Consider the following 22,333-nt stretch of genomic DNA (forward strand, 5'->3'; position numbering starts at 1 on the left):
CTGCTGACTTCCTAAAGCAGCTGATTTTCAAATGAAGGCACAGATATGCCCTCAGTATGTCTTTAAATTTCTTTATTTCTTTCTTGTGTATAAAATTATTGAGGAAACATGAATGAGACACATTGTATGCATTCTCCACAGCTCCACTGTAGTTAATACTATAAAGTAATATTTTTTATTGTATGTGTGTGTGTGTGTGTGTTTCAGCTGAGTCATATTTCAGTGACTGTTTGGTTGGTGTGACCACACCTTCATTCAGTTCTACACGTACAGTTTGAGTCGTTGCGAAAGAATCCAAACAACACAAGAACTGAAAGCTGTCACTCCACTGTCACAATATCTCACACAAAAGAAGTAATGTCTACTTTTTAGTAGAAAAAAAAGAAAATGTCTCATGTAAGCACTTAACATCACAGAGCACGGAGTGTTTTGCAGTTTTCTTTTTTGTTTGGTGTCTTTAAGAAAAGACAGAGAAACCTTGGCTAGATCCAGTCTCTGTGCACCAGGAGGTGATATTCCACTTCCCCGGAAATTGTTTTGATACAAGAATCGCAGTGCAAACATTTTTGTTTTAGATCACTCTGATATTTTTCCATGTCTTATGTTAAACATTACTGGTTGTCAATCAGCAATTTTTGTCTTTCAAAACTTATCTCTACCCAATTTACACTCCAGGCATTTTTTACAGTGATTTTCTTGTATTAAGTCTTTATTATATTGATCAGTTTGGTGGTTCTCTCTTCAGTGTTAAAGTAAAAAACAAGCACATTTTGTGTCCTGAATAAAATGTTGGAATGTTTTAATTTGAAAACTAAATGATCAGTGTGTATGTTTAATTGTAGTTTTCCATGTGACGTCATAGAACAAGCTTGCCACGTAATCCTGCACTAAATATCAACAGCTATTTGTATAAATCTATTTTATCAAATTACTAATGCAACAAGTCCACAAAAACAAGTAGGCCCAAAATCTGGCTTGAGTAGTCCTCCAAAGAAATTCATGAAAGAGAAAACACAAAAACCAAGTTTTATTTTAAAATGATTCCCACTCAAGCAGGGAGCAATAAACCAACAGAAAATAAACCAATACTTTGTCCAAAAGCTTAAGTCAACAAAATTTAGTTCAAGCACTATGACAAAGCATGCTGCAAATGCAAGTTTCTGCTTTTGCTATCCGTGAAGTCATTCATGTGCAAATTACATTCTGCTGATGTGAACCGATCTGATTCATTACATTTTTTCAGGGGTGGAACCCAGTGATGGCCTTCCTGTAACAGCTAATTTTCAAGTTTAGGCACAGACAGGTTCATTCATTAATAGCTGCAGTTAGCCTTTTTCACTTTTTATCATAATTAAGATAAGATGCAATCAGCTAACAGAAAAAGGGCCTTAAAAAATCTTCAAATTTTTAAGATTTCTTCGGTGTCACAGCAAAAGGGAACTGACAGTAAATTTGAGTTTTTTTATGTAAACAAAAACAGGACGCATGTATAAAGGCACTCATGTTGCTGCCACAGTGAAGTGAAGTTGTTAGTCAAGACAACTTCACGTGATTGCCTTGAAAGTGAGTGTAAGAGGATCAGTTGCTCCTTTAATTTTTTAGTTTTCTCAAAACTACTAAAAGTCAGACTGATTTGCACAAGCAGAATTCGACTAGACGAGTGTGAGATTGATGCAGACTTGCCAGGCAAACACTCTCGTGCACTTGGCTGCTTTACAGACCCAGCTGTTAAAGTCCTACATTTGAGCTCACAGACTCGTACCATGTCAGAGGCAGTGAATACCTACAGATGGACCCATGACCAAAATTATAAACCACTCCCATTCAAAAACATTTGAGCTCAGACAGTGTTTTCACATTACATTTCAAATAATAATAATAGCACAGAATCTGAATCATGGCGAAGTTTAATATTCACAACATTGCTCTTAAAGATGATCTGCTGCGTTTTGTTCCTCCGCTGGTATCCGTTTCAGTTCCTCCTCATACGTTCATCGACAACATCAGGAACTGTGAGGCAAAGAGGAAAAATTGTAGTCAATGTTCACACGACCGGCAAAAGCATGAAGGCTGTGAATGCTGCATCCTAAATCTGGTTAGTTATTGGGAGATAAAGGAAGCATAAAATGTCTGACAGCCTGACTGTCACGGACCTGGATAAACAGACGCATCAGGTATGTGAGGTACAGTACAGTAGAAGATACAGTAGAAAAGAACTCAGGATTCACGTTTGGCGTGTTTGTGTTTACCTGCATGATGTTCATTTGCACTCGTCCCCTGTTGAATTTGTCCAGAGCCTGGAAAACTCCTGGATAAAAAACACAGCAAGAAGTCTTCTCTCTGATCTTTATGTATTTTTGTACTTATTGTGATCCTTGTTTCCCAAAATGTAAAGCGATCTTTTAACATAGTGTTTTGTACATACTGAACATGTTCTCCAGACGGACAATGCAGGTGAGGTAGTCATCAAAGTCAATTTCGTAGTTCTCGTCAGCAAACCTCAGCCCCACCAGCTGCAGGAGCGGGTTGTTCAGTTGCATGCCTGCATTGGCGGAAAAGCAGCAGTTATCTATGAAACTTTGATGTTCAGATAAAAAAGATTTAGACTCAACTTACCAGAGACTCAGGACAGGCATTCTTATTAGATGTAGTGTTAATATTCATTAAAATCATTATTGTAATGTTTGCAGTGTTATAATTACTGCTTTGATTAAGAACACACTAAAAATATACTGCTATACTATATCTACTAACATTTTTAATAATATTATTATAAATAATAGTTACAGGAAATGTAGCTGGTGATATTACATGTACATCTTATGAAACAACTTTATTTGAAGTGCAAATTCAATGAGTATTAAAATAGGACAAAGGTTTGTTCAGTCACAGAAACTAACAGGTGAAAACTGAATTCGTCAAACAGAGTTTTATACATACATGTATACACACGATTAATGTGTCTTGAATCGTCTTGAAAAGCTGAACACATTTAACTGGCACGTCACTAATCCCCCTCAGAGATATTTACACTGGCAGATTTCAGCAGAAAGCCAGTATCATCAATAAGGACCACTCACACCCTCGACACTCGTTTTTTCCCTTCCCTCTGGTAAACACTACAGGTCCATCAGGTGAGAGAGAGAGAGAAAGACGGGCTTGGGAACTCTCACCTGCGGCTTTGAGAGCGCCACGAAGCTCATAAGATGACATCTTTCCTGACCGGTCCGTGTCAAAGGATAGAAAGAGCATCTGTAGCAACGGACGTTTGTGGTTAATAGTCTGAGCAACAAAGAAAAGTGCTCCTCCAACATTTCATTTACAGTTTTTCAATATAAATCAACACCTACAATCCACTTCTTCAATTTTTCCCAGAAGACCTTAAACTCTTGGAACTCTATCTTTCCCGTGTTGTCCACCTGGTTTACTGTGTCAAGAAAAAACCTAAGAAGCATTGTGGAAAATAGCTTACCAACAAAACCTTCTTTCTATCACATATAAACAAACACACACAAAATATCAACAAAAAATATTCGATAACTTTGTCTTGTGATGGAATATGGACATGCTGGCATAAGTATCACTATTTTAGTAAAGCACCCATTAGGGCAAACAAAGTACGCATGGCTTAATGCGACAACTTATGTAACACAATGACAAGCATAGAATGAGTCAGTAACTTGAAAGGATACATCCATAAGATTGATGATACTGTGACAGGTGCTGAGACTCAGGCCATCAAATTTGATCTCTTTTCCTGAAGATAAAGGATTAAAGTGGTAGTGATGCAAAAAGCATGGCTACATGTAATAATGCAACACAAAATCCGAAGTTTATGAATCATCTCTGACCATTAATATAAGGCATCAAGATGTGAGGAGAAAATGTATACACTACACAAAAGATAAAGTATTTTGCTATGTGATACTGACCTCAGGTGTTTTAAATGTATTTAGTTCAGTCTTCAAATGATGTTTAACATATTTACAACAGTGTGGCTTGTTATTGTGTTGTTTTTGAAAGTTTTTTAGTTGCTATTAAGCCACTAAAACCTAACAACAACATAAAAGTTATTTATTTTTGCCACAGTATGTAATCTTACTTGTGACACTTTGATTCTTGTGTTGGAAAAATCAAATGTAGGCTGATCAACCTCTCCTTTAGATATCGCCCTAAAACAATCTGTAGGAAGGAAATTGGCTTTTTCTGCTTGCTTTTCTTAAATAAAAAACTCTTAGTATTAGCTTCACATGGTCATGGTTCTGGGTCATTTGACACAGCCTTTTGAGTTTATGGTGTTTTGTGATTTCTTTGTATTATAATGCTTTAGTTTGCTATTTAGTATTGAATAAGTCCTGGTCTGCTCTGTTTAATATTTATGTAATATTTCTCTTTTCCCGTCACTGTCTCATCCCTGTGTCTCCTGTCATGTTCTCTACGGATGTTTCCTTGGTTATGTCTTCGTCTCCCCTTCCTGTTTACATGTTTCCCTCCTTGTGTTTCGTTACATGTCTCCCTGTCTGCCAGGTGCGTTCATGTGTGTTGTCCATAGCTGTCATATGCTCTGGATTTGCTCCTCACTTATGTCTGTGTCTCGCCTCCTGCTTCTACTTCTCTGTCCCCATGTCAAGTCCACACGCTTAGTCTCTATGTTTCCTGTTTTATTTTGATAGTCTCATGTTCCATGTTCAGTGTGTTTAGTTTTGCTTCCCCTGTGGCATCATGTTCATTTGTATCAGCTGTGTTCCCCATGTGTTGGTTTTTTATGTCTTGTGTTCCAGGAATCGATGCATCTCAAGTCTAGGTTTCAAGTTCAGTGTGTTTTCATGTTTAATGTTAACTTTCTTTGCCCTTTGTTTTGTGTTTTTCTACCGGCCCTATTAAATGACTATCTGTTAAAATGAAGTTCTGTTCCACGCGTCTGCTTTTGGGTCCACACCTCATCTCCATACAGTCTGCATCCGCGGACTGTGACACACATTCTAGGAGAAATTACCTGTACGTCTGACTTTTAACAAATATCAGGCGAAGAAGTTAAGCTGCAAACATCACACATGTAGAACTTAATTGCAGGAGATATGATGACTGCATGAAATGCAGAAAATGGACTGAAAAGTAAACAAAAACCAGAAACTTTCATTCACTTACTTCTGCTGAGAACACCATTCAGCATCTCCTGAAGCTCTCTGACAGAAATGGCCTGATCCTGTAAAAATTACAAAGTGGAAGAGATCAGTGAATTCTGACTAAAGAAAATTGCAAAAAATAAATAAATAAATGAATGAATAAATACCATGATGGATGCAGAAACAGAAATAATCATCATTTGCAGATCTGAGCTTCTTGTCACGAATATAACCAGCTCTTTTCCAGTATGTTTATATTGTTATCTTAATATGTAATTCTTTCATTAAAAATAGATGTTGATAAATAAATCAAGTAAAGCTCATAAAATTGTTATAATTTAGGTTTTTTGTTGTTTTTCTGCAACATTCATACTGCAGAAAAATCATCATTATTCTTCTTTCTTTTTAAGCAGCTGGCCTTTAATTGTGGTTTGGAGCTACGCATATTGTTTATTGTGGGTATTTTTTCACAACAGCTGTGCACTTAGTGTACTGTAAAACTAAAACAACGAAGGCTCAAAATTTCATTTCAAAATTCCAGAAATGGTAAAAATATTTGTGGAATCATAACAACTTGAAGCACTTTAATTATTTAATTAACCGCTTGCGATAAACCCAATACAAAATCATACATCGCCTTTATATAGCTCCTAATGTCTTGCATAAGATTGCACCTCATATTTCCCATCTTTGTAGTAAATGTCAAAAAGAAACTGGCACTTTTTTTCATTACTTTTGGGAATGTAAATTAATCAAAAGATTTTGGAGCTTCATTTCTCAAGAACTAAGTAATATTTTTAACAACCTGATTCAAAGGGACCCCGGGTACTTTCTTCTTGGCCTACCCTCAAAACAATTAACATTGAATCACTTGCAGCGCAAATTATGTCACAAACTATTGCTGGTAGCTAGGAAATGTATTCTCATTAATTGGGTTAAGGACAAACCTCCCTCTGTGACGTTGTGGTACAGAGAATTATTTAAAGTTATTCCTGCTGCTATTTTAGGAGGAAATGAGGGTCTCTTTCTCAATGTTTGGTCCCCTTTGCTTTCTTATTTGCCAAATGATTTGTCCCAACTGTTGAGGGGGGGGGGGGGGGGGGGGGGTTAAGATGTTCTCAGTTAAATAGGAAGCAAGTGTAAAGGACAATTCATTCTTGGAGTTTATCTTTTTCTCTTTCTATATCTGTGGGTAATTGAGTGAAAATATGTTTTTTTGTGTGTCTGTGTGGATGTGGTTTTTTTTTTGGGGTGTTTTTTTTTGGGGGGGGGGTTCTTTCTTCTTCTCTGTTTGGTTGTGTTGTTTTATGCTATTCTTGATAAACGAATAAAAATTGTATATCAAAATTTTTTTTATTTAATTAGTTTTCATTGTAAAAAGGTGAAACTTGATTTGAAAATGTACAAACTAGACAAACTTGCTCTTACAAAAACACTACTCATCTGTACAAATGAAGGATGCTGTAAACACTGTTACCCCAAAGCCGAAGATGCTTTTCTTACCGAGCCAGCCAGCTGTTCAAACAGCCTTCTGAGGCCTTTCTCCTCCTTTGTCTCCTCCTCTGGAGGGCTGGGCATGGGTGGCTGATGGAAACAACACAGGCTCAGTATAAACACATTCAGCTGCTTGATTGACTGAACAGGTAATTGGGCTTCTGGTTATCTACTTACGTCTGGCAGGTCGGCATCAACTTTGCTTCCCATCTCTCTGTGAAGAAAAGGCATAGTGTAACAGTTAGTGTAAGGGTTGAAATGAAATGAAACCCCCCAAATTTTGTTTAATCAGGTTATTAAATAACTATTCCTTGATACCCAAAAGTTTTCTTTAGGTTTGATATTGCTTTAACTTTTTGTTTGCTCTTTTAGTTTCGCTCCAGAACCAGAGCTGCACACTCACAAAGCTTCAGCCTTTGTCTCAGAGAAGACACGAATAAGAAAGTCAGCCTCGTGGTGGGGCTGGAAAGTGGTGGGAACCAGCAGGTAGTTTCCAGGAGGCAGCGTGAAGCGTTCTGCCACCTCCCGCATGTTGATGTAGGTTCTGCTGCGTGCCTTGGATCCATTGTAACGGAAGAAGTCTTTCCCCACATGGTCCTCGCCCTCTGGAGCCTGAACAAATCGGGAGAAAAGACATTAAATTAAATTTGTAAGTAAATTTGTAACAAAAGAAGAAAGTAAGTAAATACGAAGGAGCGAGACAGAAGTGCAAGGCTGACCTTTTAAAAATATAACATATTTTGAAATGCAAAGAAACTATATCACTAATAAAAAAAAACACATCCGTTTTACCAATGTCCCCAAACTTTTTATCACTAAGAACTTCTTTAGCAGATGGTGCTCATCCAGTGAGTTTGTGTCCGAATGGTCATTTCTGGTGCATTTTTAAGGCTGTGCCTTCTCTTCATTGTCTCGTAACTCTATCTTCTTGTGAAGAGATATGAAATGCTTAAACACATTTATATTGGACAGAAGAAATACATTACTGTAATATTTAACATGTGCTGAAAAAAGTCTGAAGTTTTTGCTAATATTATTGCTCATCTACAAATATCTGTTTCTTTGACTCAGTTTATGGCTCCTTTAAACTAATGCCAAGACTCAGTCTTTCAGAAAGGGGCTAGTAAATGTGTTCTGCAAGGACCAGCACTACGCCCCATGCTATTTATGATAACATAAAAAATGGTTAAAGTGCACAGTCTACAGTGTTTTTCCAGACCTCATACACAGCAAAGCCAATGGTCTCCAGGTCCAGGCCTTCTTTTCGCAGTTTTCGTCTGTTCTTTTGCATCAGCGCGATGACCACACTGCAAGTATTATCACCATCAGCATCGTTCAGCAAAAGCTTGAACTGAGGGTTGGTCCAAAATGTGTCTGCAGATTAGAAATGTAGAACTTTTTGAGAGAGCAGTTTGAGATAGAAATGCCAACTGAATCCTGCATTTAAACCAGTTCATGTCAAAATATAAATACCAAAAAAGGAAAATCCAATGAAATCTCTAAGTATGCCTGACGCTTTGCTGAATTTGTTTGTCTGAAAATTTTTGATTTGTAGATGTATTGATCTCACCAATGTAGTTCCTGCAGCCTCCAGCAGTGGAACCCCGAATCCAGTTTCCCTCAAACACATTGACTGCCCACTGATGTTTTGTGTCCTCAGTCAGGGAGTCAGGACTCATGTTGCAAATCTCCACTTTGTCATAGTTCCTCTTGAAGTCCTCAAATTCCATCCTGGAGTTGCAAACAGCAACAACATTGTCACTCCTAAACTAGCACAGCTGTACTGTGTGTGAATTTTGGAAAAATTCATCCATCTAATCATTAGCAAGGCTTAAAGTTAAGACCACGGACTCTTTAACTGGGCGACAACAAAGTCTGTAGCTGATAGCTGGAATCGGCAGAGATTAGCTGGCTCAGCCTAAGAACAGGTAAACTTGATACAGCGAGGCGGCAACCGGGATTTGAGCCAAAAACATTCTTGCTGTGAAGTAATAGTGCTAACTATTGCACAAGAGTGTGAAATTTTATAGTTTAAAAAAAAGCCTGGCTGAAGTTTGTCAACAATGCCTGAAACTCATTTACGTTAATTTACTATTTTGTCCAAGTCAGAGAAACATGAAAATCTATGGCAGTTCATTTTTGCCATTTTGTTTCGTTCCACTGCTACATTCATATACTACATATGCAAAAATATTACACGACAATGTGAAGAACAATTTGGAGACTGCTAAGCATACTACACATCTTAATCTGTAGTTTGAAATTTATTATGTGGACTCACCAGAATTCACCATCATCTGCTGAATTCTGCATTATGCGATTTTTTTCTGCACTGTCGATATAATCCCACTCTCTGGAACTGAAAAAAAACAGAGGATCTGTTACAACGTTAATCAGAGAAAAAGTCCCACAATCAAAATGAAAACTATTCAATTTTCTTTGGACAATTATTTTCCCTTAAATCTGTTGAAGATCAAACGTGGAGTTACTGAAATTGTCTAAATGTGAAATCTGGGAAAGTTTCAGATATTTGAATAATATTATTATGTCTGTTCTCTTCCTGCTACAACTAGTCTTAAGAGCTTCCAATGGCCCTTTGGCACCTGAGCGTCTCAGGGGTAATTACCGCTTTTTGGTGGCCAAGTCAATGATGATTGCATAACTTGGAACACAGAAGGACTGAATGAATATGAAAACAGAAACCAAACATGTAAAACATCTGCATATAGACACAACTTTTTTTTACTGTTCAATAATAGGCTGCAGCGGTCGAACTGTGAACCGTATTCAAAGTAACAAATATATGGTTTGACTATAGACTAGAGATAAACTACGAGGACGACTCTCACGCACAGACTCTTCAAGGAGACCTGCTTTTCACGTGGAAGAATGAACTTTAGACAATATGTGTAGTTTCAAGGTCAAAATAAAGTTTTCTTTATTCTTACTTATCACTCCAGGCACCGTTCCACTCAACCTGTCCCCAGGGGTTTCTAATCCGGACCAACTTCACCTTCTGACCTCTGGCATTCACCTAAAAATCCAAAAACAATATTCTGTGACTACATTGTTGAAAAGTATATGTTCTACCGTTTTTAAGTCTGGCTTTTTATTTAGATTTAAACTTAAATGTAATTAATGTGTCTTTGTAGGATTTTAGTTGTTGTTTTTATTTTTTTAAAGCCATTATGTTTAAGGTAAAGGTAATTTTTTAAAGATCGAAGTTTCATATTTACAGATGTACAGTTGCATCTTTTAACAAGTATTACAATTACCTGAGTCTGTAAACTTCTAATTACGATTATTCAGCAACAAGTGGCTTCCCCTCATTATTCTTACATCTGCTGCTGAGACTGTTACTGAGACTTTTACCTCTTCTACACCTGTGATGGAGTATGCATGTCCTTTCACCAGGCCTGTGGAAGTCTTGGCCTCTGACTCTGCAGAGCTAGTGATCTGAAGAAAACCAAAGCATGCAGAGAGAGTTAAAACACAGCAACTGAGCTGATATGTTGAGTAAACCTCGTGGGCAAAAATTAAAAATTAGATTGTTTATTTTACATCAATAGAGCATCCCATCATTGAGCCTCGGTCCAGGGCTTTCTTCATGATATTGAACAGGTCTCCTGGAGCAGCCTTGGTCTCATACATTTCACCCACGCCACCAGTAAAATCCTCCATGGCCTCCATTGTGCTGCCACCCTTCAGGGATTCATAGCTGCCGTTCAATCTAAAATAAACGAGAGAAAAAAATGTCCTAGTGTTTCAGTGCATATAATTATATATAATTGTATTTATACAATGTTTCTTTAAATAACCTCTTGTCACATGTTTAACATGCATGTGACAAGACGAATGGAAAGATAAAATATTAAGAGGAAGTAAGTGATGTTACTTGGCGTAGGCTTTCTCCAGCAGCGCACTCCAGAACTCGTTGCTGGAGGCCGAGTGGAGCATGATGAGTTGATTTCTCACTGTTGGCAGTCTGTCGTCCACAACCACATCGAGCCATTTGTTGTGGTTCCAGAACTGAGGGACCATCAGAGAACATGTTACAGTGTAACTAACAGAGGAACCGGTGAGTTTACTGCCTACACCGACTTCACACAAAGTGAAGACAATGTGTGATTACTTAAAATAATCTCACTTGTAAATCTGTTTCTGTTTGACTGAAATGTGTTTTTTGCTTGCAACACAGTATAAAATGTAAAAAAGACATAAACATTTTACTCTTCCATGAATAATATGAGCTCGTTTTGCATCTGACTGTTGGGGTTGGGACTGAGGCAACAAAAGGCTTGAAGAGTAACGGTACTGAAAAAAGACATCTGGAGGAACATGGTGGAACCCATTCTTTTGAACGGGTTGGGCACTGCATCTTTTTTCCAATACACCCGCCTGCTTAAAATGTACTGCAAATACACTACAGGCTGTGTTTTAACACATTATTGACTGAACATTTTGCCAAATGATCAACCAGTCAAAAAGTGTTTAACTTTATGTTTTCTGGCGTTCTTTTAATGTCATCGGCCTTTTGTTGCAAGTTCTGGAGTCGCTGAAACAACAATTTTTAAAAGAACATTCAAATGCATGACGCTTCTTTAAACGTGCTGTCATCCTGGTTCTTTTTATCCCTTATGTGTTTGCTTATTCCAGGAAATACTGCAGTGTGTAAACATCTTTGTACAGTCTGTTATTATGATCAGAGAATCCTACCTGGAAGTGAAAGATACCAGCATATCTCTGATTAAATTCCTGGTCAGGTGGGACAACTCGGGCCAGGGCTTCTTTTTTCATAGTCAACGAAGCAACGGCTGCCAGGAGCCAGCAGTCCCCTGTGGAAATAAACAAGTGCCACATTAATAAAACCGTGACATATGTGAATATTCAAGATTTAAAAGTAGTTAAGTAACTTGAATACCAACCGAGCTGTCCTTGGCAAATGTCTGTTCTGTCTGCGCCATCTAAGATGAACTTTGGGTTTTTGCATATCTCCTGTTGAAGGGTCACAAAACAGGAAAACAAACTGGTCGGTTTATTTTTTAAATGACAGGGGAGACCGGTGTGTTTGATAGGCGTGTTCACATTCCAAACATATTAATCGGCTGGTATCCCAGTCAGTGCGCACAAAATACACAGCACACAAAGCACACACCCAGGACAGAAATGTGTAGTAACTGTAACGAGCATGAGCTGTGAGTTCGACAGGTTGCTTAAATCGGGTCAGCTCTGTAGGCGTGTTAACAGGTAAAGATTTTGGAGCTGAAGTGTACGATAAGAAACAGTACCCCAAAAAATGAACGAGAACATGACATAGTTTGAAGCCAAAAACTCATAAATGTCTCAACATTAAGTTTATCAGCAAAAGCAAACCTCTCACACGCCGTTGGAGCAGCTGCAAACCAGCCCACTCCACTTTTACTTCAGAAAAGTTGGCTCAGAGTGGTACAAACGCCTGCTGCACTCAGCTATATTTACACAGCTCACCTGCAGAACTGGTTTTGCTGCTATAACTACAAGTATTTCATGACTTGGTTTAGGTTCAGAGTAATAAAAACAGAGTTTTGATCAACTTTCACTTTTTGAATGGAATCATTTCAGTAATTTGTCGTCTAATGTCTTCAGTGCCTTTGCAGTCACATGGACGGCTGTGGACATGCAGTTCGTGTAGTTAATGTAGATGTATTTGAATAGTAAACATGCACTTTTTAAGGGTATGAAAAAATCACCAGATAATCGTTAGATGAAACATACTGAAGTCACTCAGTATTTTGAAATTCATGAACAGCACATGTGCATCTAACAGATTTCAAGAGCTCTTTTGAGTATAAGAATGCTCAGTGCTCACATACCGTGGGCCTCTTCCATTCAATGTGGACAGGAACTTTCTCGCTGAAGAAGAGAGAGGAGTCCTTGGCAGGGAAATCTGGATCCTCAAACAGGACTCCCTTCATGAGACATTCATGTCTCAGCTGCTCAAAGGATTTCCCATCTGACTGCGTGTTCTCCGCCTGGCTTGTGGACATCTTCTCTTTTGGGAAGAATCTCGGCGAGTGGAGGAGAAGCAGGTGAGGTGACGCGTGATGGAGTGCTGCTGAGTGTTTGATGCAGAGACAAGTCTGACAGGTGGGTAGGGCTGGAAGGTCCACACCCTCCAGACGGAAACTGGTTTGTCCTCCTGCAGCAGTGAACCTCACCCCTCGTGGCTCACACTGTGCCGTCTGTTCTCTTTATCTATTTCTCTTTTTTAAGAATTGGCCTGCCAAACACTGGGAGAAGTTATTCTTGACTATTTTGCTGGAACTGATAGCAATGATCTTTGCCTAGCATCTAACTGGGATCTGTTAGACTTGTAGAACCAAACAGAGGGAAACTGCTTATTTTGCAGTGTTGAAAAATCAATCAACTTAAATCAAATTTGTGTCTGCTGGGACTTTTATAAGGAAATTACTTGGCCTGGATGTACTAGTGCAACATGGCTTTCACGTGGAAACAGAGAGAGAAATATTTTTTTAAGTGGGCAGGGCTGAGAGCACAACTGATGCCTGTGGTGTTTTTTTTTCTGTGACAAATCATTGAAGGACAAATGGTCACCCCTATCATTTATTTACGCCTAACAAGCTTTTTATGGGTTCTCAACTGAAAAAATTAACTACAATTCAACTAAATTGTTGATAATGCTCGAATGTCACACCACAGATTCCAAGTAAAGCAAAAGAAATAATTAAATAATGCGGAGCAACCACTGAGTGATCGACAGTCGGTATCAGCCTCAGTGTCTTGTCATTTCGTGTCTCTGGCCACTGTAACAGGTTTAGAGATCAAGGATCTATCTGTCCCTCCCTTTTTCTCTGAGCAGTGCAGACAGATTTAGGGTGTGCCAGCATAGTATCTGCACCACCCTGACCCACAGCAGTGACACTTCACACTGTCAGGTATGACATCCACATTCCTGTCCCACAGTCACAGGATTCCTCTCATAGCTGAAGAAGAACTTGCACTGAGCTGTACTCTTTTGGGTTACTATTTAATCAATGTACTTGTGACCTTAATTACACAAATAAAATTATGGGTGATGTAGTTTTGCAGCATCCTCTACCTTCTCTTTGTCTAACTCCATCAGCTGTACTTGGTTGTATTACTTCAAAAAAGTAGCAGTAAGAGGTACAGTTGCTATTTAGGCCAAGATTTACAAGAACAGAAGCATCAAACATATGTAGTAAACCGTCGTAAGAAAAAGTAGAATATTGGTCATTGTTAATATCTTTTAGTGGGGTCTGACTTCTCTTCTCTGAATAATGTAAATTTAATGTCAGAATATTTCAGGACTTGCTCTGCCCTCTGCTGTCATCCTTACATTCACCTGTAGCTCAGGCGGCAGAGCAGGTCAGCTGCTAGTCAGAAGGTTGGCAGTTTGATCACTGGCTGCTCCAGTCTGCATGGGCCTTGGGCAAGATACTGACCCCAAGTTGCTCTCCAGTGTATTGGAGTGCGAATGTGTGTAAAGCAATGAAGCATAAAAAATTGTGGTTGTGTGGATGAGACACATTAGCATGCTTTGACTGCTAGACTGTAGAAAAGTGCTCTATAAGAACCAGTCCACCTGGCGTTTACCCAGTTTTGGTGCACAAGTTAATTCACCTTTTATCACAGTAGCTATGACAAATATAAGCGAGCCAGTGTAGGTTTCATGTGCATCTACACATACATATGTGTAGATCAGGGGTGGCCAACTCCAGGCCTCGAGGGCCGGTGTCCCTGCAGGTTTTAGATGTGTCCTTGATCCATCACAGCTGATTTAAATGGCTAAATGACCTCCTCAACATTTCTTGAAGTTCTCCAGAGGCCTGGTAACGAACTAATCATTTGATTCAGGTGTGGTGAACCAGGGTGTTATCTAAAACCTGCAGGACAGCAGCTCTCGAGGCCTGGAGTTGGCCACCCCTGGTGTAGATGCACGTTTGTATGTGCATGTGGATATGTGTGAGATATGTGCCTTCGCTTGTTTTTGTTATGTGGATTTCTCCTAAATGAAGCACGGTGCATTTTAAAATGTGCTATACAAATCAAATTAGCATTTCTATCGTAGTGTGCAGCCTTCGCACCAATACAGAAACATGTGAAATGTTTAAATACAGCTATTAACGCAGCCAGTAAAATAGAAAGGATCAGCACTTTATAAATTTCAGTTGTCAGGTGATCAAGGATGACTGGGATGATGCTAATTGAACTGGAATTCTGAGGTTTTTATAATAAAGTATAATATGTGCTTAAGTACTCAGAAAGCTAAGGATTATGGTTGGATTCTTATATGACGTATTACTTTTCAGTGTCCTTCATTGTTCATCAACATGATACAACAAAAAAGGAATGAAATCTGACATTGTTAAAAAGAAATTGTTATTTCTTGTTTTGGACTACAAAGGGAAACAGAAAGCTTGGTGACCACCAAAAGAAAAGTTCCAGGCTGGATTTATGAATAACACATCAAACCCTAACCAGACTTTATATGAAATAACACAGGCATGTGTGTATTACCAGGAAGGCCCCCCAAAACTTACAAAAATAATGTCTATTTATAGTTTTTATGAATTGCACAGTTAGAATTTTTTTTTTTTTTCAAAAAATAAACAAACCAAAAAAACAGCCTTCAATGCTTAGAAATGAGAGTTTTTACACCCACAGCTACAGCGGGCACTCAGACACGACCTGCTGCTGTAGAACAAGAAAGAAGTTTTTCTGCTGTTAATTCACAATAACTTGCTTCTCCCTGAAGAACCTTTAAAACGTAACAATTTTTAAACTTGATAGGATTTATAAATGTCTACCAGCAGTCCAAAAGCCAAACACGATATCAGTTCCATATCTCATTTCACAACTGAACAGTGGAAACAAAAACAAATATAACAGTTATTCCAGCAACATAGTTACCAACCAGTGATGGACGTGTGAGCCAAACAGAACACTGAACGATGTGCTGGAGACGACCTTTAACAGTCCACAATCAGTCCAGTCTCTGCTGCCAACAAGGAGCAATATTAGGTGATTATGTTGAGTGGCTTCAGGATGGTGACATCAAATCTCTTTAACCTAATACATCTTAGAAGCAATAGTTGCCCTCAGTGTAGATAGACCTAGATTAGTTAGGAAAGTTATTAGCAGGAGGCCTGATAGTTATTTACTGGAAGCATCTACCTACATGTTAAAACACACCGAGCAACATTATCTTTGTAACGTTCATTTTGTCAATATTGAGCACATCAGCACAAATAAATCAGCAGACTTCTCATCTTCCTAAATCAGGTAATGAGACAGTTGTGAGAGGACATGAACACAGGTTAGTTTCCTTTAAAAAAAAAAAAAATACTACAATTACTGTGGACATTAAACTTTCTGAATTAAGACAAAAATGCAGAACAAAACTACCATCTGAAAAGAACTACACTCTGTGAGCATGTGCAAATAAATTTCACTGTCACCTATGGTGCAAGGCGCTTTATAGCCAGCTACCCCAACTTATTTTGGTCCCATGTATGCACCTCAGTATACCAGACTCTATATACTAAGTGCATGCCTGTGTAAAAAAAGCTTTAATACCTTCAAAGACACTGATACAGTTACTGCACTGAAGACAAACTTGGCAGGAGGTGGTTCTATTCAATGCTCTTCTGATGACCATTTACTTGAATTACAACGTGGATTCGACTGAACTGAAATCCATTTTACTGAACGAAGGTACGCTATGATGAGTGTAAAGAATCTGTGCCAAATGGCCATGTGAAGTAACATGGATTCAATTAGTGATAAAGAAAATGTGGATATATATATACTTTTGTTTGGTCCTCATCTTCACTAAATTTTACACATTCATTTTCATTTCTGGTTGTCAGAGTATTCAGTCACTGCATTTAATTTTGTCAAAGATCTTCAGCAATTTCCACATCGCCCTCAGACCTGAATGCTCTTCTTAAAAAATGTAATTAATTTGGTTTAAAATGTAACAAATGCACAGCTGCACTGAGACCACACAGAGTGGTTTTCTTCTTCTTATTTGCAGTAACAGCATTTTGCTTTGTATATTCTTTACAAATAAATAATATCTGCCCTATTCCTTTTGACTAAAGAAGGTAGCATTTGGTTCATTGTGTGAAGAGTCAAAATACACGTCAAACACCAGAAGCAGAGCTTGAATTAGCAGCGAAAGCTGATAAAGAATTGTGACAGATGGGGTTTGGGTTTAGGCTTCATCTCGCTGCCTAACCCAAAGAAAGCCGGGCAATGTTGAACGCACTTTATTGTACACGTCTCAGGTTTGAAATATTAAAGTTTCCTTTTGGGATAAAGCTGCCTGATAGTGTCAGTTATTCCAACAGTAACAATATTTCCTGAATTTACATCACAACAGAAAAACAGAACTTAACAATTTTTAGATCATCAGTTAAACAAGAAACTGGGAGATTCTTCAATATTGACATACCGTGAATTCACTTTGGTAATTTATTTCTTTATTTCCAAAAAAAAAAAAAAAAGCCAGTTCATGAAGAATGAAATTTGAAGGAAAGAGAACAAAAACATGTATCTCAGGATTTGGCTCCTGAGTTTCAGACACAGGGAAACATTCAGCTCTCGCCCAAAAGAGCTCCAGATGTGACGGCTACATCTACTGCTCTGCTTTCTCTTGTGCGGTTCCCGTCACCAGCAGCAAGTTGCAGGCCATAAACTGGACATTGAGCACGTTGCTGGTGTTTCCAGTGTACATTCCCACCAATTCGCTGGACGAGCTGTCAGCTGACGTCCCACCGTGTGAGTTGCGGATGTCCCACACCCGCACTGAGTTGTCCATAGATGAAGATGCCACTAGGCTGCTGTCCGGACTGAAGGACAGGCTGGTGACACTATCTGTGTGTCCCCTTAGGTCTTTGAACAAAGTCCCAGATGCCAAATCCCACAGCTTCACCCGCTGGTCTTCACCAGCCGACGCCAAGTACTTGCCATTCGGTGAGAAAGCGAGTGACAGCACAGGGCCACGGTGGCCCGTGAAAAGGCGAACAGACGCCCCCTGCTGGGTGCTCCAGAGTCGCACAGTCTTGTCTGTGGAACCGGTGGCTAAATAGTTGGAGTTCGGGTGGAATTTCACACAGTCAACATCAGAAAGATGCCCTGCATAGAGCCTCAGTGGGTATGTCCGGGAGAACGTCCAGAGACGGGCGGTGCGATCGTGAGAGCAACTGGCAAAGTAAAGGCTGCAGGGGCTGACGTCCACATCCCATACTGGGTAGACGTGCCCCTGGTAGAGCACCGTGTTGGTGAAGCTGCCCAGGTCCCAGTAGCGGATGGTTGTGTCTTCAGAGCACGAGAGCAAGCCGGAGCTGTCTGTGAGGAAGGCGGTACGAAATACTGGGCCACTGTGACCTCGCAGCGTCTTTATCTCACTGCCTGAGCTGTCCTCTTCATCTACCTTGGAAGAAATGATGAAAGATTACATGATTATACCTGATTTTGTTCCTCTGCAGCTTAATCTAAAAATAACATACAGCATTTATTTTTACATTAAAAATCTAAATTTGCTAAACAATTTAATCGTTAACTCTGCAGGTCTTTTTAAATCAGAGCCACCATCTACAAATGAGACCCATCTCATTGCTAGAGATCGGAATTGGATCATTTTCAGTGCACCCCACCACAACAATGTTTCTAAAAACAAACCTAATCAGACAGTGACATCACCGTCGCCCAGATAAACGTGGACATTTTAAAAGGAGCTGAAGTGGCTAAAGTTAAAGCTATCCAGTGCGTAGAGGCCGCCATAGGCTAGCAACCTTTGTATGTGCCAGCAAAGGAAAAAAACAAACAAATTCAAAGCAGTTATGAGTTCAGTTAAAAAGAAAGAAAAACAAAAGGTCCCTGTTGTCTAATGAATTTATAAATATACTGAAAAATAAACTATATAAAGCTGTTGCTCCTCCTTTTGTTTGGCAAGGTAAAACTCATTTTAGCATTTCTACCTCCTTCCAGTAGCAAAGCACTTGGTTTCAGATGTTTCAGTGAAAGAAGATCTAACTAACTCCAGCTTTGGAGAATAATATTTGGGACAATAATTTCTTCTGATATAATATTTGTCAAGCATTTGCATTGAAGACAAACTAAATTGTTTGTATCTGCTGTGATTTATGGTTCATAGAAAGAAAATCAATAACAGCAGGTTACACATTTTAACTTAGCAAATTGCAATTGGTTCAGCTCTGCTCACTACATCTTCCCTTACACACCTTTGACATACCTGCTCCACCCTGCCTCTTTTCTTCACCTCTCGTGTCTGTTGCTTTGGAAGGTTGCCCTCAGATATTTAAACTCATGTACTCATGTCAACGTCCACTCCTTGTGCTTTCCAACATCTTCCTCTCATTCACATACATGTAATTTTATTTGCAACTCTTCCATCTGCACCCTACTCTCACTACAGATCATAATGTCATCTGCAAACATCATAGCCTGTCCATCACCACTATAAACAAGACTTCACCACCGTGTCTCTGTTCTCATGACAACCTTTGTCTTGTCCTCAGGATTATTTTCTCAGATTTTGTACACCAAAAGAAACACATGCAAATTTTAAAAAAAGAAAAAGAAGATATGGAAACAATTAAGGTGAAGACTTCTCATAACAATGTCTACTTACTTCCTCCTCCAGTACGTCACATGCCAGGTGGATGTGTGACACATCAGCCTGATGGGGTCTGGCCTTGAGTTTTCTGGCACGGAGGCTCCACAGCTTTACCGTGGAGGTGTCAAATCCACCGGCCAGCAACCGACTGTCAGCCGAGACCTCAGCAGTGTTCAGCATCTGCTCCGTGTGGTGGAAGGCGTAAAAACAGACAGTGGTGAGTGACGGTGGTCCCTCGCGGACTTTCTTGACGCAGTCCTGCAGAGCCTCAAGGGCTGCCTCATTCTGTGGGATCCCTGCTGGGACCTCCACCCCGTCACCACTCTCTGTTCCATCCACTCCGGCCCAGGAGGAGGTGGAGTTTGGAGCAGCTGTCGACCCGCCAGCAGCTCCATAGAGCTGGTAATCTGTCCGCCTCAAGGCACTGACCTCCAGCTGCAGGTGTGTACTGAGGATCCTACAGAGGGCGCTGTTGTCCTCACTCTGCAGGTAACGCAGCAGGTAGCCGTAGGCTGGCTCCGTCAGGTGAACCACATATTTGTGCTCTAAGAAAGCATTCAGCTTGGGGTTGGTCACAATGTCTTGTGCACTGAGGACATGGCGGAGCTGCTCTATGATGGTACGCTGCTCACTGTCCTGAAGAAAGGCGCCATGAAAACGACTGTAAAAACCATCCACAGCCCCTTTCAGTCCAAAGCGCACCATGTCCAGGTGGAGGTAGACGAAGAGTGGATAGAGGACACTGCTCACCTCTTTAGCCCAGGATATGTCTGCTTCTATTTAGTAGAAAAAAAATGTATATTTTTTAGGCTTTTGTAATCAATAACAACAAAGGTTAACAATATCGTAACAGTTCCATCATCTCATTCTCGATATCCATGTGGAGCTGTTTGTATAAGCCAATAATAATCCATTTTGTTATTCATGCCCTTTCAAAAAATAAATACGAACATAAATGTATGAAAGACAAATGTTAAACCCAGTTTGTAATCCATGTTTCTCTCTTAACAGTCAGGACAAAACAATGTGGACTCGCACAAAAACAGCTTAAGAAATGTTGACAAAATGAAAAAATATCAGCCCTGGATGGTCAATAATACAAAAGCACAATTGTCAGAGAAAATAAAAATATTTAAAACTGCAGCAATATGTCATCTTTCAGAAAGAAGCCCCAGTCGTCCACAACCTTTGTCTCTTTCTGCTGTTTAGGATGCAGCTTTACCACTACCTAAAAAACGTGGAGCCGAGGCATAAACTTTGGGAACAAATACAATTATAGATGTGCAAGTCTAGACTCAGTGATGTAGAGCTCATACCTGACAGGAAGGCGCGGAGCTTGGAATACTGAATCTCATACTGCTGTGGGTCATACTGGCATGGTGCAGCAGAAACGACATTGGAACATCCTGACTCCGTCTGCACTGCTCAGACATAGAGAAAGAAGATAAAGAAGAAACCAGGAAAACTGTTAATTACAGAGAATATTGCCAGTCAAAGGGTCAAATACATTACACTGCATTATGAAAATAGATTATTTATCTTAACCAATTATCCTAGGGACACAGGTGAGCTGGAACCTATCCCAGCTGTCTTATGGTACACCTTAGAAAGGTCACGAGTTTAACAAAGGTTAAAACAAAACAAACAAACCAAGACAAAAAACACAGTCTCACAATCACTTAGAATCACCAGTTACCTAACACGTGTCTCTGCACTGTGGAATTAAACCCAAGCAGGCCCATGGAGAGCATGGAAACTCCATATAGACAGCTCTAGGCTCTACAAGGTTCAAGCCCAAAACCAAATCCATGTTGCACTGAGGCGGCAGTGCTAATTTTTGCAGTGAAGCCAATCCTGTGGTGTATGTGTGGTGTTTTCGTGTGATCAGTCTTTTCTCATAACTATGTGGCTGTGCGATCTATTAATTAGGCTGGAATCATCATCATCATCATCATCTTACCCGTGAGACTTGCAGCCATTTCTTCGGGGGACTGGTAGAGCTTGGCTCCTTTCAGGGAGCCGTCAGTGTCCACATACTGCCTCCTCTTCAGGTACTGAGCCACGGCATACTGGATCTGCTCAGTGCGAATCCGCTTCATGACCTTACGAGCACAAGCTACAGTGTCAGACACCTGGCACTTTTCACAGCACCTTCTCTCGCTCATCCACCCAACAAGTCGGAAGCATATAGTAACTGTTTTCGTGCTCACAACGGACTACAAAATACGATACATGTCTGTGACTACTAAAAATTCTCATTCATCATCTCCGTGGTCAAATTAAACTTCTTGAGCACAGCATCACCTAGTAGCTAATTACATAGCAAAGCAACGCTGGCGTGTTTACGTTACAAGCATTACAAAGGGTACGTGCCAATAAAGATACGTGCCAACTAACGTGAAAGTCAGCAAAGAACTAGGCATGCAGTGTAAAGCTGTCAAGTTTCGATAGTAGAGGAGGATGCTTACACCAAGCTAACTAGCTAACTTCCTGATGCTAGAAGTGGGCCTGGCCGCTAAACTTTTAGCGGGATTAATGCCTTACCATCATTATTTGGACATTGCTACTTACTGCATAACGTGTTGCTGTCCGCCTTCAGTTACTGTGTCCAAAACGACCGCTTTTAACGCATCACTGTATCTGGCTATAACTACTATATCAACGTCGTTCGCTGCCGCTCTATCGTGGTTATCCAACCCTGTCAGACTCCATCAAATCATGCTAGCTAAAGCAGCTAAGCTAGCTGGCCGCTCTCATCTTTAATCAGCAATTCTAGGTGTCGTTAATCTACTGCTTTCGCCTGGCTCCCGTTTCAAGCTCAAGGCTAAATCTATAGATAACAGATTTCCTGAGAAGAAAAAAAATCTTAGAACACAGTTATTAGGTTGATATAATTTTTGTAGTTGATAAAAGTCAGCTACTATGACGAGATGCACTGAATAGTTTGGAGTCTCCTAAAGATCTGATGTCATCTTGATGACATAAATTTGTGTTTGTTTTATTTTATAAATTTATATGTAAGCTTAAATTTACTGACCCAGAGGCAGAA

General features: G+C 39.7%; 2 protein-coding genes across 2 annotated transcripts; both read right to left on the minus strand.

Moving 5' to 3' along the window:
• Positions 1–1,005: 1,005 nt before the first annotated feature.
• Positions 1,006–12,732, minus strand: capn9 (calpain 9). The gene is made up of 20 exons (XM_080881358.1): positions 12,473–12,732; positions 11,546–11,615; positions 11,337–11,455; positions 10,516–10,649; positions 10,182–10,350; positions 9,993–10,076; positions 9,569–9,654; positions 8,902–8,979; positions 8,191–8,351; positions 7,840–7,994; positions 7,024–7,232; positions 6,798–6,834; positions 6,630–6,710; positions 5,149–5,206; positions 3,693–3,757; positions 3,351–3,419; positions 3,174–3,252; positions 2,426–2,542; positions 2,250–2,308; positions 1,006–2,010 (listed from the first exon to the last, which is right to left on the minus strand). The coding sequence occupies exons 1-20, from the start codon at positions 12,644–12,646 to the stop codon at positions 1,984–1,986; spliced, it is 2,031 nt and encodes a 676-aa protein (XP_080737484.1). The 5' UTR covers positions 12,647–12,732; the 3' UTR covers positions 1,006–1,983.
• A 2,330-nt stretch (positions 12,733–15,062) lies between these two features.
• Positions 15,063–22,245, minus strand: taf5l (TAF5-like RNA polymerase II, p300/CBP-associated factor (PCAF)-associated factor). Its single transcript, XM_080879238.1, has 5 exons — positions 21,856–22,245; positions 21,245–21,386; positions 20,601–20,705; positions 19,300–20,060; positions 15,063–18,078 (listed from the first exon to the last, which is right to left on the minus strand). Exons 2-5 carry the CDS (start codon positions 21,381–21,383, stop codon positions 17,281–17,283), a joined length of 1,803 nt encoding a protein of 600 aa, XP_080735364.1. The 5' UTR covers positions 21,384–21,386; positions 21,856–22,245; the 3' UTR covers positions 15,063–17,280.
• Positions 22,246–22,333: the final 88 nt, after the last annotated feature.

This window comes from Rhamphochromis sp. 'chilingali', assembly GCF_963969265.1.
Source record: "Rhamphochromis sp. 'chilingali' genome assembly, chromosome: 4".
Lineage (NCBI taxonomy): Eukaryota > Metazoa > Chordata > Actinopteri > Cichliformes > Cichlidae > Rhamphochromis > Rhamphochromis sp. 'chilingali'.